At 50.7% G+C, this 16,535-nt stretch overlaps 1 protein-coding gene across 2 annotated transcripts in view; it reads right to left on the bottom strand.

Moving 5' to 3' along the window:
- TRABD (TraB domain containing) overlaps nt 1-1,908 on the bottom strand; it is a 54,763-nt gene extending 52,855 nt beyond the window's left edge. Inside the window, exon 1 of one of the 2 annotated variants that reach the window (XM_065423260.1) lies at nt 1,759-1,908. In XM_065423260.1, the coding sequence (XP_065279332.1) occupies nt 1,759-1,908 (150 nt within the window). The remainder of the gene's footprint in view (nt 1-1,758) is intronic. The other variant, XM_065423261.1, reaches the window with a different exon arrangement.
- Between the last annotated feature and the right edge of the window lie 14,627 nt (nt 1,909-16,535).

Here is a 16,535-nt window from a genome sequence, read left to right as displayed (position 1 = left end):
TGCCATACTGCCTGTTAATACAGACTCATGCACCAGGATGCAGACCTATTGAAGCCAACGAGAATTTGTACAAGGATTTGTGCAACCATTTGCAGGACCACTGTCTTAAAGATGGATTTTTTACTCTAAATTGGGTTTATGCCCACTCTTGCTCTATGAATTATGCTGAGGAAGTTCTATGGCCATTGACCTGTGTTGTATAGGCAATCAGACTAGAGGACAACAGTGGTCCCATCTGGCCTTGGAAACTACGAAGCTATGATGTACAAAGAAAGCCTTTTTAAATGCTTCATGCTGCTTTGGCCCTGAATGCAGCTCAGGGGACAGGTGGTGGGAAAAATGGCTTTTTCTCTCTCCTTTACACATCTCCTTTAATGTTTAAAGTCCTGCTCTGAGCTGAATATCATTATCTCCGTTTTACAAAAGTGGGAACTGAAGCACAGATAGTTTAAAGCAACTTGCATACGGCCATCTAGCAAGGTAGTGGCATATCCTGGGTTAGAGTTCCTACCTCCCAGCCATGTGTTCAGTCCACAAGAACATGCTACTTCACTTACATTGCTTTGCTGACAGCAAATCTGACAGCCACTCTATCTGGTTATTCACACTCACCAATAATTGTATCTTTATCATATTCTACATCCTCACACAGAACTTAAGGCTTACAGCTTATTTAAACCTAATATTGATTTTCAATTATTTTCTCCACTACATAATGAGGTGCGGAGGGGGAACCCTGAAAGTTGTTTAAAGTTATTCAGCAATAGATATAACAATTTGCAACCTTTGGTTTAAGTTGATGCACTTTTGCCCCTTCATGACTGCTTCTGATTTTCTTTTGAAGTTTGTTAAAAAGATAACTCTCCACAAAGCTTCAGAACTTTGCTGACTAAGAAAATAACGCCAAACAATTCTGCTTGTGAAGGGACTTCTCCCATGGAAAGAACTGTTCATGCATGTAAGTAGTACCTTGCATAAAACTTTCTAGTAATTATAGGTTTAAAAGTGCCCTGTTCCTAATTACCTGACTGCCATGAGCAAAGTGAGCCACCCCTAGCACCTGGGAAAGGAATGAAGCAGTTGAAGGAGGGCAGAGCAGGAAGTGATTAGAAGAAGCTTTTACCTCACTCAAGTACTTTGTGACACATACGTTAAATAGCATGGTGTGGTCAGTTTCTGTCGTGTCACAAGGCCCCTGGAAAGATTACAAAAGTTCCAGGGTATGAATTTTCTCAGTTCCCCACACCATATGCTACCAACTTCCTGATCAAACAAAAGCTCGGCAACTATGACATTTTCTGAACTCTTCCTTCACACGCACTCCCTTCGCCCAAAGAAGAACCCCACTTCAGGGTGGAGAATCACTAAGAGAGCCGATATTTTCGAGTGAAACATGTTTCGTGGAGACGGGGGGGGGGGGAGGGGGAGGCAAAGGCGGATATCCTGGATCTTAATATTAAACTTCCCTCCTGGTAAAATCTCTGCAAAGAGCCTGGAATACGCGAAGCAGGAGGAACAATGTGACATCCCCCACCCCCCTCCGGATTCTTGGACACATTGTCGCAGGCAGGCACAGTGTAGCTGCCGCATGGACCTCGGACTCCCCAAACTGTGCCTGAGCCCGCCGCACAGCTGCAACATGGCAACAACATGCTGCTGCTGCCGCCGCCGAGGAACAGCCAGGGCAGCCCCCGCCTCGGTGCATTTAGCCCGGACGAGCCGGGATGCAGAATTAAGCCCCCGCCCCCACTGACTTACTTTGCGGGCGCCGCTCGCGTGTGAGTGCCCCGGGAGGCAGGATCGCGGCTGCTCAGACACCGCCGCGAGGAGAAGGAGAAGCAAAGGCGAGCGGCGCTCTCCTGCTCCGAGGGGCACGTTAGCCGCCGGACAACATGTTGTATTAGTCATTCATACGGGGCGGGGAGGGAGGAGAAAAGCGGGTCGCTCTGCACCCTGGGAGCTGTAGTTCCCCTTGGCCGCCCCGGCTGCGCCGTACCGGGAAGCGGGGGTGAGCAAGGGATGATAAACTACAGCTCCCATGGTGCACCGCCAGCGCATGTGCCACGCTGCTGCTAGTGGTTTTCCCTCTGCCCTAGCTGGGAGCTGAGGCGTGTGGCTGGTGCTGCTGCCCGATCCCTTCTGCCCAGTGCGGCCGCCTGGGCAGAAGGGGGGGGGGGGGGGAGGGTTGTTGTGAGATGTGGCTGGCTCCTCTGCCCATAGCGAAACCGATGGGAATCTGGGGCTCGGCAGAGCCCGCCTCTCTCCTTAGCCTGTTGTTGCAGATCATAGAATATCAGGGTTGGAAGGGACCTCAGGAGGGCATCTAGTCCAACCCACTGCTCAGAGCAGGACCAACACCAACTAAATCAACCAACTCGATGCTGCTGAAGCAGTCACCCAGTCCTGCCCCTGCCCCTGCTCCTACTTCCCTTGGAGCAGCGTTGGGGCAGTAGGCAGAGTTTAAAGTGTGTGTTTAAAGGTTATAGCTCCTACTCAGGGGCCACCTCCTGTCTCCCCATAAAACAAATCTATGGAGGTCTCAGTGTATAGTTTTCTGACATTTAAAGTCTTGTTGGTATCATTAAATCACCAGCTTAGACTGAAGCCCTGTGCATTGTACTGTATTTCTTCAGACATAATTAGGGGAAGTTTAGAGATAAGCCTGAAGCAAAGAGAGAGTAAATTTTTCAAAAGTACCTAGGTGACTTAGGCACTTAGGAGCCTATGTATCACAAAGGCAATGGGATTTAGACTCCTAGGGGCCTAAGTCATTTAGGGCCCCTGAGTCATTTCAATGCTTTTTGAAAATTTTACTCCTAGTCTTGCTAGACCCACACATCCAAATCCGGTCATCTCAGCCTTTCTTCCATCTGAGTCAGACTAATCATGTTCTTTCCATGTGTTCTTTCTTTACTGTCTACACGTAATAGGGTGAAGGGTGTATTTTGGTCAAGATCTTAAAATCCAAGGTCCATCCGCTCTCCATTCTCCATAGACTTTAATCACATGGCACTAACTATATGAGCAGCATTTTACTCCGGTGTCCTTAACCAAAATGTTCTTTCACATTAGTGTTGGTCTCTGGCTGGACACAGGGCTATCACCCTTCACCCAGAGGTGCTTAATGACTTGTTTGTTTTGGTTTTCACCAAGAAGGTTAGTGGCGATTGGATGTCTAAAACAGTGAATACCCGTGAAAATGAGGTAGGATCAGAGTCTAAAATAGGGAAATTTAGACAAGTTAGATGTCTTCAAATCACCAGGGCCTGATGAAATGCATCCTAGAATAATCAAGGAGCTGACTGAGGAGATATCTGAGCCATTAGCAATTATCTTTGAAAAGTCATGGAAGACGGGAGACATTCCAGAAGACTGGAAAAGGGCAAATATAGTGCCCATCTATAAAAAGGGAAATAAGGACAACCCAGGGAATTACAGACCAGTCAGCTTAACTTCTGTACCCGGAAAGATAATGGAGCAAATAATTAAGCAATCAATTTGAAAACACCTAGAAGATAATAAGGTGATAAATAACAGTCAGCATGGATTTGTCAAGAACAAATTGTGTCAAACCAACCTGATAAGCTTTCTTTGACAGGGTAACAAGCCTTGTGGGTAGTGGGGCAGCGGTAGATGTGGTATATCTTGACTTTAGTAAGGCTTTTGATACTGTTTCACATGAAAAAAGCAACAGAGGGTCCTGTGGCACCTTTAAGACTAACAGAAGTATTGGAGCATAAGCTTTCGTGGGTAAATGCCCACTTCATCAGACGCAAGTGGGCATTCACCCACGAAAGCTTATGCTCCAATACTTCTGTTAGTCTTACAGGTGCCACAGGACCCTCTGTTGCTTTTTACAGATTCAGACTAACACGGCTACCCCTCTGATACTGTTTCACATGACCTTCTCATAAAAAAAAACTAGGGAAATACAACCTAGATGGAGCTACTATAAGGTGGGTGCATAACTGGTTGGAAAATCATTCCCAGAGAGTAGTTATCAGTGGTTCACAGTCATGCTGGAAGGGCATAACGAGTGGGGTCCCGCAAGGATCTGTTCTGGGTACAGTTCTGTTCAATATCTTCATCAATGATTTAGATAATGGCATAGAGAGTACACTTATAAAGTTTGCGGATGATACCAAGCTGGGAGGGGTTGCAAGTGCTTTGGAGGACAGGATTAAAATTCAAAATGATCTGGACAAACTGGAGAAATGGTCTGAAGTAAATAGGATGAAATTCCATAAGGACAAAGGCAAAGTACTCCACTTAGGAAGGAACAATCAGTTGCAGACATACAAAATGGGAAATGACTGCCTAGGAAGGAGTACTGTGGAAAGGGATCTGGGGGTCATAGTGGATCACAAACTAAATATGAGTCAACAGTGTAACGCTGTTGCAAAAAAAGCAAACAACATTCTGGGATGTATTAGCAGGAGTATTGTAAGCAAGACATGAGAAGTAATTCTTCCACTCTACTCCGCACTGATTAGGCCTCAAGTGGAGTATTGTGTCCAGTTCTGGGTGCCACATTTCAGGAAAAATGTGGACAAATTGGAGAAATTCCAGAAAAGAGCAACAAAAATGATTAAAGATCTAGAAAACATGACCTGTGAGGGAAGATTGAAAAAATTGGGTTTGTTTAGTCTGGAGAAGAGAAGACTGAAAGGGGACATGATAACAGTTTTCAAGTACATAAAAGGTTGTTACAAGGAGGAGGGAGAAAAATTGTTCTTCTTAACCTCTGAGGATAGGACAAGAAGCAATGGGCTTAAATTGCAGCAATGGCGGTTTAGGTTGGACATTAGGAAAAACTTCCTAACTGTCAGAGTGGTTAAGCACTGGAATAAATTGCCTAGGGAGGTGGTGGAATCTCCGTCATTGGGGATTTTTAAGAGCAGGTTGGACAAACACCTGTCAGGGATGGTCTAGATAACACTTGCTTTGAGTGCAGGGGACTGGACTAGATGACCTCTCGAGGTCCCTTCCAGTTCTATGATTCTACAATTCTATGAAGAGCTGACTGTATTTCAGTGATGCTGTATGTATAAAACTATACAGGAATAAAAGGCGCACTGTAAATGTAAGGTATCATTATTATGACATGTCCAGTTCAGAACTATGACCACCGTGAATACACCTGCTATTTGTTTCATTTGTCTCCGTCCCCCTTCCTGACTCTGGCTGTCTCCTTCATTCCATTTCCCCTCTTTCCCCGTGGTCCGTCCTTGCCTTTGTGGTTGCATAGTTAACGTTTTACTTGTAAAACCTGGAAAAATCAATACCTGTTTAATCACAGGCTGTATAATGCAATACTTCAGAAACAAAAACTGGGACTAGACATGTACAAATGTCTCAGGGAGAATACGTTCTGGGCCAGAAAAACCTCTTCCTGTGGGGCCAGGTGTGAGAGCTCATTATAGGAACTGATTGTTTACTAATACCTTGTCCAGCCCCTTTTTCCTGTGCCTCCTCCCGGTCATTGGCATTTATATGTTCAGAATGGACAATATTTCTTCTTTATCTGGAGTTTTCACTAGGACAGAGTTTAACACAAACTTTACAGTGTTCCTCATCTGTTTTTCCACTCAAATATTTTACTTGATTAACATATTATAGCTCAGAGTTGGGCTGAATTGGTTAGGAAATATGTAGTATGTGGAAATCAGGTACAAACATATTGGTGTTTCTTGCTATGGCAAGGAACTACACTTTCCATTAAGAGTAATAATAGTTTGTACTTACCACGCAACCAAGGATTAGACACTGACATGGAAGAGAACATGAACAGTTATATTAGGTTTGATCAACTCAATTTATAAGGGGTATAACTCTTCTGCTTCTGGACATACGCCAACCACTGACCAATGGGTTAGGAAGAAACTTCCCCAATGAGCGGCTTATTCCACAGATGTCCACTATAGGTTTTCTTACACCTTCTTCAGAAATCATCTGGTACAGATCACCATCCAAGACAGGCTAGATGGGACCTACTGATCTACTCTGGTCTGGCAATTCCTACATTCGTTTGAGATAGTGTGAGACCGTGCTAACCTAGTGCTAACCTATTGTTCCCCTGGTTTACGACATTGTACCCTGGTTATGTCAACAGGGGCATATGCTTCCACTTCTGATTATTGTTTTCACTCCTACTTCAGCAAGAGCAGAATGGTGGTTGAATGTGCCTTTGCAAGGAGGAAGGTAAGATGGAGGGGCCTTCTGCAGAGAAACAATGTTATTGACTGTACCTTCTGTATTGTTTCAGCCTGCTCTATGGTGCACAATATTTTTGAAAGCAAAGAGGAAGTGCTCCAAAGGGTGGGGACTGATCAGGCAGAGGAAGCCGCAGCATGGCTACAGTCAGGGTCCCAAGGGTTGCAGGACTCAGCAGCTGCTGACAAAAACAGGCTTGCTTGTATCATTAGAGATGCCCACCGCAGGAACTTTTCAAGTGACATAGTTGACAGTGCTGACTGCTGTGCTTTTTTTCTAATTTTTTTTTTGTAGTTTTGAGGAAGAGAGGGTTGTAAATTGAATGCTAAATTAATTGAATTGAATTAATTAGCAGCTACTAGGTAGGTTATTGCTGTCTGCTAAGTAGCTTATCATAATAGATCTATCTGGCTTTTTCAGTTGGCCTTAATACCATGTGTCTCTTTTTGAGAACTTCATTGTTGACCTGGAACAATTTTGGTGCCAGTGACAAGAGCCATTGGGAAACAGGGAGGCAGCAATAGGGGGGCTGATATATGCTTTTTTTCAGGATGTCACATTTCAGATTATTTTAAAACTCCTTAACATGTGTAGGTGAAACATTGGGCACTGTCAGCAAAATGGAAAAAAAAAAACAGAGTAAACTAATGTTACTTTCTTCCCAACTCTATAGACCACTCACAGCTGTTGATTTTCTGGAAGAACTTTTCCAGATATAGGATCCATGCAGGACAGCTGCTCCAGTGCCTAGACTGTATAGAGTATTTCAGTAGGGGGCTCCAACATAGCACCAGCAGAAGAGCTTCAGTGACTAGCCATCAATCACCGTAGAGCACTGAAGAACATTTCTGAAGTGTCTTTAGTAAAATGTACATGTAACCCCTTTGGGGTTTAGAGAGCATGGCCCTTTAAATCTTTTTCCTAAGGGGGAGGGGGAGAGTAAGAAAAAAGGAGGGAAACTCCAGGGGGCAGCGCTGGAGCTCCAGGGACGGGGAGAGGTAGCCTGAGGCCCTGGAAAAGTGAAGCAGCAGAGAACCTGCCTGAAGCCTGGGAAGGACAGGGCCGACCGGGGACACCCCAGGACAGGAGCCAGGAGGAGCACTGTGCCAGGGAGGAATTGCCCGAGAAGGACAGGCTGGAGCTGGACCCAGTATCACTCCTGCCCAGAGCTGCATGGGGCTGGTGACTCTGCATTGGGGACAAGGAGGGAGGTTGCTAGCTAGTTAAGTGGGGAGGGGGTCGCTCTGTGGGGCTTTGCAGAGAGCGGCAGAAGAGGGCACCGGAGGGGTTTGTTGGGGGAAAGTTCGCTGGTGCCGAAGACGACCAGGAGCACCCAAGACTCACCACTGGACTGGAACTTTGCTCAGGACTCCTGAACTCTGTGTGCAGACACATTGCTCAGTGTCTGCCCTTCCAGACTGCGCTACCACTGGGCCTGTGGGGCCTTGGCTTGGATGCAGCCCTGTCTTACTGCTCCCCCTATATTTCCCCTTGTTGTTTTAATCCTCTCATACCTCTGTAAATAAATATTTCCCTTGTTATATCCACTGTACTTTTCCTGTGGGTGTGTGTGTTCACTCTGGGGGGTTTGGAACAGGTGCCCCTGGGGTGGAAGGGATTTCTCCTGCTGCATTCCTGCGCGCGCCTTCTTTTGGCCAGAGCTGCCTGCAGAGCAGACTCCATCTTGGCCACGAGGGCTAGGGTTACCATATTTCAGCAAGCAAAAAAGAGGACGGGAGGAGCCCTAGCCCCGCCCCTGTCCTGCCCTAGCCCCGCCCCTGCCCCTTCCACTTCCCGCCCCCCTCAGAACCCCCAACCCTCCCCCTGCTCCTTGGCTCCTGACTGCCCCCTCCTGGAACCCCTGCCCCTAACTGCCCCCCAGGACTCCACCCCCTACCTAAGCCTCCCTGCCTCTTGTCCCCTGACTGCCCCCTCCTGAGACCCTCCCCCCATCCTAACTGGCCCCCTAGGACCCTACCCCCTACCTGTACCCTGACTGCCCCAACCCTTATCCACACCCCCACCTCCAGACAGACCCTTGGGACTCCCACGCCCCAACCAACCACTCCCCACCCCCTGACAGCCCCCCCAGAACTCCCGACCCATCTAAACCCCTCTGCTCCCTGTCCCCTGACTGCTCCGATCCCTCTCCCCACTCCTGCCCCCTGACAGCCCCGCCCCCAGAGCTCCCAAACACCCCCCCCCCGCTCCTTGTCCCCTGGCTACCCCTCCTGGGACCCCTGTCCCTAACTGCCCTCCAGAACCCCACCCCCTACCTAAGCCTCCCTGTTCCTTGTCCCCTAACTGCCCCCTCCTAAGACCCCCCCCACCCTAACTGCCCCCCAGGACCCTACCCCCTACCTGTACCCTGACTGCCCAAAACCTTATCCACCCCCCCCAAAAAAGCCCCCCCCGAACTCCCGACCCCCCCGTCTCTTGACTGCCCCCTCCAAAACCTCCCTGCCCCTTCTCCGACCCCCTGGCCCCCTTGTTGTTGGCCTTCGCCTAAAATGTCTCTGTGAACTTGCTCAGGAACGGCCTGAGCCGTTCATCCCGGCACGCTCGTCCCGGCAGGCTGGGCAGCAGTGGAGGAGGAGCAGCGGGGGAGGAGCTCCAGACTGCTGGAGGCGATCTGCGAATGCAGGGAGGGAGGGAGGGAGGGAGGGAGTGATCTCTGCTGCAGGGGAAGCGGAGGAGGGGCTCTCTCTGGCTGTCGGAGCGCCATGTAAGTGGCACCATCCGGCCGGCTGCCCTGTTAGCCGCGCGCGCTCTGCATGGGGGCGGGGGGGGGGAAGGAGTCCGGACATTTACAAATTCCCCCCGGATGCTATTTTTAGCTCAAAAATCCGGACATGTCCGGGGGAATCCGGACGAATGGTAACCCTAACGAGGGCGCTAAAGTTACATACACGTTCCTCTAGGGGGCTCCAAAGCAGGACCTCATTGATCAGCTGCTGTGTCTGCACTGCACTGCGGAGACATTAAAAGGACCACACACACACAAATCGAGCCTGTGCCTTTTTATGTTTCTTGATGATGTATACAGAGAATCTGAATAGTGTTGGTGGCTTGTGTGTGTGTATGTGTGAGTGGTCTTTTAAAAAACAACTGGAGGAAGGAGGGGGTTACCTGTGTTTTACATTAGTAATTCAGGTTTTGCCTGTCCTGAAAGACTTCATGGAGACTGGAGAACTAGTGAAGTGATGGCATCACAAAGTCAAGCAACTGAAAGTTGAGAGGGGATGTGGTTTTCGTAGAGTCATAGAATGTAAAGCCAAAAGGGGCCATCAGATCATCCAATCTGACCTCCTGTATACCACAGGGCACCAACCCCACCCAACACCTGCATACTACACCCAACAACTGAAATTAGAACAGGGTATTACAGCTCTCAGGAGACCAAACTATTATGTGCTACAAGCAGAGAACAGAAGGGACCAAAGTGCACCAGTGCCAGTGGCCCCTGCAATGGCAGGAAATTGAGTAAGTGAGATATACCCACATAATCCTGACAAACAACCAATGCTCCGCACTGCAAATGCAGAGGAAGACAAAAACTCCCCAAGGACACTTCTAATCTGACCTGGGGAAAAAATCCCTTCCTGACCCCACATATGACCCTGAGCATGTAAACAAGGACCAGGCAGGCTATAGGCGCCGAGTTTCTAATCTGCCGGGGAGTGCTCCCATCAGCTCCGCCCTTCCCTGCTCCCACTCCACCCCTTCCCCCAAAGCCCCTCCCTTGCCCTGCTTCTTTCCACCCCTGCTCTGCCCCCGCCCCGCCTCTTCCCCACCCAGTTCCGCCCCCTCCCCCGAGTGCGCTGCACCCTCACTCATCCCCCCTCAGCGCCTCCTGATGCCACAAAACAGCTGTTCCGCGGCAGGAGGCTCTGATCAGCAGGGCCCACTGGTAGGCAAGAGGCACTGGGGAGAGAGAGAGAAGCATTGATAGGGGGGCTGCCAGTGGGTGCTGACCATCCACCATATTTTTCCCCGTGGGTGCTCCAGCCCCAGAGCACCCTTGGATTTGGCGCTTATGAGCCAGGCAAGCACCCAAGAGAGAGAACACTCAGTGCCACCTCAGAGCAGCAGCCCACGTCATCCAGTTTTAATGGATTGTTTAAAACTCATTGGGGGAAATCCTGGCTCTATTGAAATTAATGGCAAAACTCCCATTGACCTGAGTGAGCCAGGATGCCACCCACTGTTGTTGTGTTTGTTCTCGTCAACACCTATTTAATTTCAATTAAACAGCATTGTGGGTAGAGATTCACCATGTCGTCCTTCAGTTAAGATGTAAGAGCTCCCAATACAGCTTATAATGATAAGATTAAAAATCAAGCAGAAAACCCCCTTAAAAGCCTTTTAGGCCTTATTTATCAAAAAGACGTTTTAATTTTTAAAAAATCCTATGCATTTCACCTCTAAAATCTTACCTCTAGGGTTCTGAGATCAGTCCGAGTTTTGTCACTGACTTCATTGGGTGCAAGCACAGACCTTAAATGAGCACACACCCAGAACTTAGCCTTAAATACTGGCCTGCCAGTGGTTACTGGTGCACTTAGGGAGAGGGGAGGATTTAATAGAAAAGTATTTTTTATTAAAGTAATGCTTTTAATGCACCTTTAAATCTAAGACTTTGAGCTCCCCTCTCCCCCTGCATTTCTAATGCAGTGCATCCAAATTTTCCATTGACTTCAATAGGAGTTTTATGCCCTCAAAGGCATTTATCCTTAACTCAGCTATTTTTTCCCCCAAGAATTACACCAAAACCTTCCATTGTTTTCTTGCCATGTGTCAGAAAAACTTGGGCTACGAATGGCATTTTGGCATTAGCTCAGGTTCTCCTTTTCTTCTCGTTTAATTCGGACTCATTATTTGAAGAGAGCACCCTGTGATTCAATTGTTTCTATGCAGCAACAGGACTCTAGATAAAAGCAACATTTTCATCTTATCTTCCGCAGCTTTGTTCCATCATGGAACTTCTTTGTGTCTCTGGTGAACAGAAAGATTAAATTTTGCATGTCACACTGGCATTCTTTAATTTCTAAACCTACAAAACTGTAGCAGAGTCTACTCATGGCAGGTGTGCCGTGGATCCCTGGATCCAGCATGTGGTAGCAGCTCTTCTCCTCATTTGGTGGTTCCTGCCAACAGCTGCCCTGGCCCTGTAGTGGTCTGCCTCTTTCTGTGACTTGGCCATCCAGCCAGCTTACTTTTAGTCATGCCTCCTCTGGAAAAAACAAGCCACGCAAATCAGTGGTTTGGCACCCTCACACTGGAGGTTCGCCCTAATGTCAGGCTTTTAGGACCTGCCAGCCCTTGGCTCCGGCATCTTCACACCCCACCCTTTGTGGGCTGGGAGCGGAACCCAGGCCCGCCCTCTACTCTGGGTTCCAGCCCAGGGACCCTGTATGAAGCCGAGGAAGTCTGTTTGTTCAGACCCTCTGCTACATTCCTCAGCTACTTCCTACCATGACTAGTTAGGCCTTTCTCACAGTCTCTTCCCCCACTGACTCTTCTGCAGGTCTCAAAACAATAGGGGAGCCAAATTAGCTATAAAAACAAATGAAACAGGCCTACGTGTCCCAACGTGGCTCTGATCCTTAAAGGTATCTACGTAGGCTCTATCCCCAGCTGGTTCTTCCTTCCAGGCAGCTTCAAGGACAACCTCTAGCCCCAGGCAAGCCTTCCTTGCCTGGGCTAGCTAAGGAGGTCTGTTCCAGCTCTCAGTGGGGGCTTGTCTACACTTAAAATGCTGCAGCTGCACTGCTGTAGCACTTCAGTGAAGACATTATCTATGCCTATGGGAGGGGTTCTCCTGTAGACGTAGGGTACTCCACCTCCCCAAAAGGCAGTAGCTAGGTTGATGGGAGAATACTGTATACAACTGGTGTTAGGTAGGATTAACTGCATTGCTCAGGGGTCTGGATTTTTCATACCTTTGAGCGACATATCTATACCGACCTAATTTCCTACTGTAGACCAGGCCTTAGTGACCACTGAACTGAGCTTTTCCACTTTTATATCCTCCGTCCAAGCTTGACACCTTGCACAGGTGTAACTGGGTAGGGCTGCTTGGGCCCACATTAACCCCTTCATGATCAGTGTGGATCTTTATACCCCAGCCGACACCCTCCTCCTCAGGACAGTATCCAGGGTACTGGTATAAGAGGACAGATTCCCCTTCTCCCCCTGAAAAAACCCCCTGCATGTTGGTGTGCTTTCCTGCCCAGTATTGGACCCAGAATGAGAGGGGCTTGAGGGACAAGTACCACTGCATTAACTGAGGGTTTGTGTCCATCATGGGATTTATCCACCTGAGGGGGAAGTGATCTATAACCAGGAGGAACTGTTTTCCAAGGAGGTAATAGTGGAGCACAGCTATGGCAATCATAGGTGCTGACTTTCTAATGTGCCAGGGGGTACTCCCCCCGGCTCCACCCCAGGCCTTGTCCCCTCTCTACCCCTTCCCCCAAGGCTCCACCTCCATCCTGCCTCTTCCTACCCCCGCCCCACCTCTTCCCGCCCTGTTCCGCCCCCTCCCTTGAGAGCATCCTACCCTCGCTCCTCTGCCCCTCCCACCCAGCGCCTCCTGCACACCGCAGAACTGATCCGCAGTGGGCAGGAAGTGCTGGGAGGGAGGGGGAGGTGCTGATGGGGGGGCTGCCGGTGGGTGCTTAGCACCCACCATTTTTTTTCTGTGGATGCTCCATGGCTGGAGCCTCCCCAGAGTCAGCGCCTATGATGGCCATTTCACCACCAATCAATCTTTCTCAATGACGGAGCAGGCATTTCCCCAGGAAAATAGTTTCCAGTAATATACAGCACTGATGCTCCTCTCCATCTATTTCTTGGGACAATATGGCTCCCAATCCTACTTCTGAAGTGTCTGGTGCCCTACTTAGGCAATCCTTCAGTGGCTGGAAGGCCTTCTCATATTTCTTCAGATCAGTGACCCTTCCTAGGGTCTGCAAGAGGGGCCGCTACTGTGGAGAATCTATGTACAAATCTGCAGTAATACCCCATGATCCTGAGAAATCTCAGAACCTGTCTCTTCATTGTTGGACCAGAGTAGGTTTTAAACGTAGACTTTGTCAGTCAGGGGCCAGACTTGGCTTTTCCGCAGTGCATATCCAAGTAAGTCATCTTCTACCTTCCAATTTTACATTTTGCTGGGTTTGCCATCAACCCAGCCTCCTTTAGAGACTGGAGGACTGTAACTTCTTGTTTTAGATGGGTTTCCCAGTCCTGTCTACAGATAACCATGTCATCCAAAGAGGCGTCGTACAAACCATGAAGAGGGAGCCACTGGAAGGTGGCAGGAGCTCCATGGACGCCAAAGGACATAGTTCAAAACTGGTATAACCCAAAGGCTAGAGAGAAGGCAATCTTCCCACAGGATTCTGGCATAAGTAGGATCTGCCAGTACCTCTTTGAGACAGGGTATACAAAAACCTGCACCAGAAAGGAAGGGGTTAAAGAGTTATTTTGGGCCCAAGCAGCCTCACCCTGCCACACCTGTAAAGCATGCACGGGCTGGAGGAGGAGCTTAAAAAGGGGACCAGAACAGCTCACTGGCAGGCAGCCAGTGGAGGTGAACAGACCTACATTCCTAGCTTCTCAGAGGAAGCACTATGGGAGGTTCGGTTGCCTAGGGCCACTGGCTATTGAGACTCTGCCTGATCTGTTGAGGGAAGAAAACTCTGGACACCTGCAAGGTCTGGATTTATCCTTTGATTAATTTTGTTTAAATGTTTTCACTTTGCCCTTTTGTATAAAGAGACTGGTAGACAGCAATCCAGGGGAAAAGCAGTACACCACTTTTGGGGTGCAGAACCTTGCTGCCTACCACAGTGCCCTGGATTAGAACCTGTGGGAGAGGGTGGGCCCAGGTTCCCCTGCCAACCTGCAGATTTGGCTGAAGATGGAAAGCATACCCCAATATAAAGAATCTGCACCCTATAACAAGGAGGGTCAGAACTATAGGACCTTGATCCTATTGAGGCCGGGGGGCCCTTGCCTGACAGCAAGGCTATCCTTTGTTGGACTATTTGTACTCACCCAAAGGGATGAACGTAATTTGTGACATGGCCAGAGGGCTGAGTCATGAAAAAGGATAGATCATAGCAAGGCAGGAGCAGCATGGAGTGGGGGTGCCAGGAATGAAGAGAACCTCTTACACCCATGCCCAACTGCAAGGGGGTGCCTGGGGTTAGTGAACCCCCTTCAGAGAGGATTAATGTGGTGATATACTTCTCTGCATCCAGGCAGTCTAGGAGTTCACCGACCCAAGGTATGTGATTCACATCAGACTTGGAAATGTCACTAACCTTCTGGAAGGAATGCAGAATCCATCTGGTTTGGAGACGGGTTCTACTGGGCTTCAGCAGTCACTGTGAGATTCCTCAGTGATGCCCAATTCCAACACAGCCTGGAGCTCTTGCTTCACTATCTCATGCATCTTCCAGGAAAGTGGCTAGGGACTTTCCCAGACTTGGTGCCCTGGCTCCATCTGGACACAGTGCTGGTTAGGTGGGTCTGGCCTGGCAGGGATAAAAATGCTGTCAGGAAGGCAGTGACTACCTGCTTCATTTTCTCAGGGCAACCATATGGACTTTGGCCCCCATGTGGTGGGTGCTTGTGGATTGAATTCTGGCTCTGTTGGACATGGTGCCATAAATAAGCCTTCCTGGGCCTTTCAGAGCTTCAAGAGATTTACATAGTAAATTTGCATAATCTTCCACTTACCCAGTAGTCTTATTTTATAGTTGGCCAGCCCCACATAATGTATTTCAGTGGTTCTCAACCAGGAGTCTGGGGCTCCCTGGGGGGCCGCAAGCAGCAGGGCCGGCTCCAGGCACCAGCCCACCAAGCTTGTGCTTGGGGCGGCACCTGGAGGGGGGCGGCGCGGCGCTCCGGCCGCCGGGGAGAGCGGGGCCACGGCCGGGCTCGCCGCCCTCCCCCCGGCGCTCTGGCCGCCCTCCCCCCTGGCGCCCTCCCCCGGGCCGGGGCTCGCCGCCCGCTCGCCGCCCTGCCCCCGGCGCTCTGGCCGCCGGGGGGAGAGCATAGCCCCGGCCGGGGCTCGCCGCCCTGCCCCCGGCGCTCTGGCCGCCGGGGGGAGAGCATAGCCCCGGCCGGGGCTCGCCGCCCTCCCCCCAGGGTTCCGGCCGCCCTCCCCCCGGCCGCCAGGGGGAGAGCGGAGCCCCCGCCGGGGCTCGCCGCCCTCCCCCCGGTGCTCTGGCCGCCAGGGGGAGAGCGGAGCCCCGGCCGGGGCTCGCCACCCTCCCCCGGGGGCTCTGGCCGCCGGGGGGAGAACGGAGCCCCGGCCGGGGCTCGCCACCCTCCCCCGGGGGCTCTGGCCGCCGGGGGGAGAACGGAGCCCCGGCCGGGGCTCGCCACCCTCCCCCGGGGGCTCTGGCTGCCGGGGGGAGAACGGAGCCCCGGCCGGGGCTCGCCACCCTCCCCCGGGGGCTCTGGCTGCCGGGGGGAGAACGGAGCCCCGGCCGGGGCTCGCCACCCTCCCCCGGGGGCTCTGGCTGCCGGGGGGAGAGCGGAGCCCCGGCCAGGGCTCCGCCCTCCCCCCCCCATGGGGGGGGGGGGGTGGCGGCCGGAGGCTTTTTTGCCTGGGACGGCAAAAAAGCCAGAGCCGGCCCTGGCAAGCAGGTTTCAGGGGGTCTGCCAAGTAGGACCAGTGTTAGACTTGCTGGTACCCAGGGTAGATAGCCGAAGTCCCACTGCATGGGGTTGAAGCCTGGAGCCCTGAGCACACCAATAGTCTGGCAACGTCACACTGGAGGTTCAGCATAACTTCAGGCTTTTGAGGCCTGCCAGCCCTTGGCTTCAGGATCTTCACACTTCCACCCTTGGTGGACTGGGAGGGGAACCCAGGCTCTGGTTCCAACCCAGGGACCCTGCAGAAGCAGAAGTCTATTTGTTCAGATCCTCTGCCGTATCCCTGGGCTGCTTCCTGCTAAGGCCTACAGCTCGGCTTTCCTCACAGTCTCTTCCCCCACTGATGCTTCTGCAGGTCCTAAAACAAAGGGGAGTCAAACTAGTTGTGCTAAACAAAAGTCTTGCACCAGGCCTACCTGTCCCAACATGGCTCTGACTCATAGGGGCCCAGGGTACTGGAACAATTTTTATAGTGGGGGGTGCTGAGAGCCATTGAACCAAACTGTAAACCCTGTATATAATGAAAACCACTTCAAGTCAGGGGGTGCAGTAGCACCCCCTGCACGCCTAGTTCCAGCACCTATGTAGGGGCCTTTACATAGGTTCTAGCCACAGCTGGTTCTTCCTTCTCGGCTGTTTCAAGGTAG

This window comes from Emys orbicularis, chromosome 1 (genome assembly GCF_028017835.1).
Source record: "Emys orbicularis isolate rEmyOrb1 chromosome 1, rEmyOrb1.hap1, whole genome shotgun sequence".
Taxonomy (NCBI): Eukaryota; Metazoa; Chordata; order Testudines; family Emydidae; genus Emys; species Emys orbicularis.
Note: the sequence above shows the minus strand (reverse complement) of the source record. Positions and strands in the feature narration are given on the sequence as shown.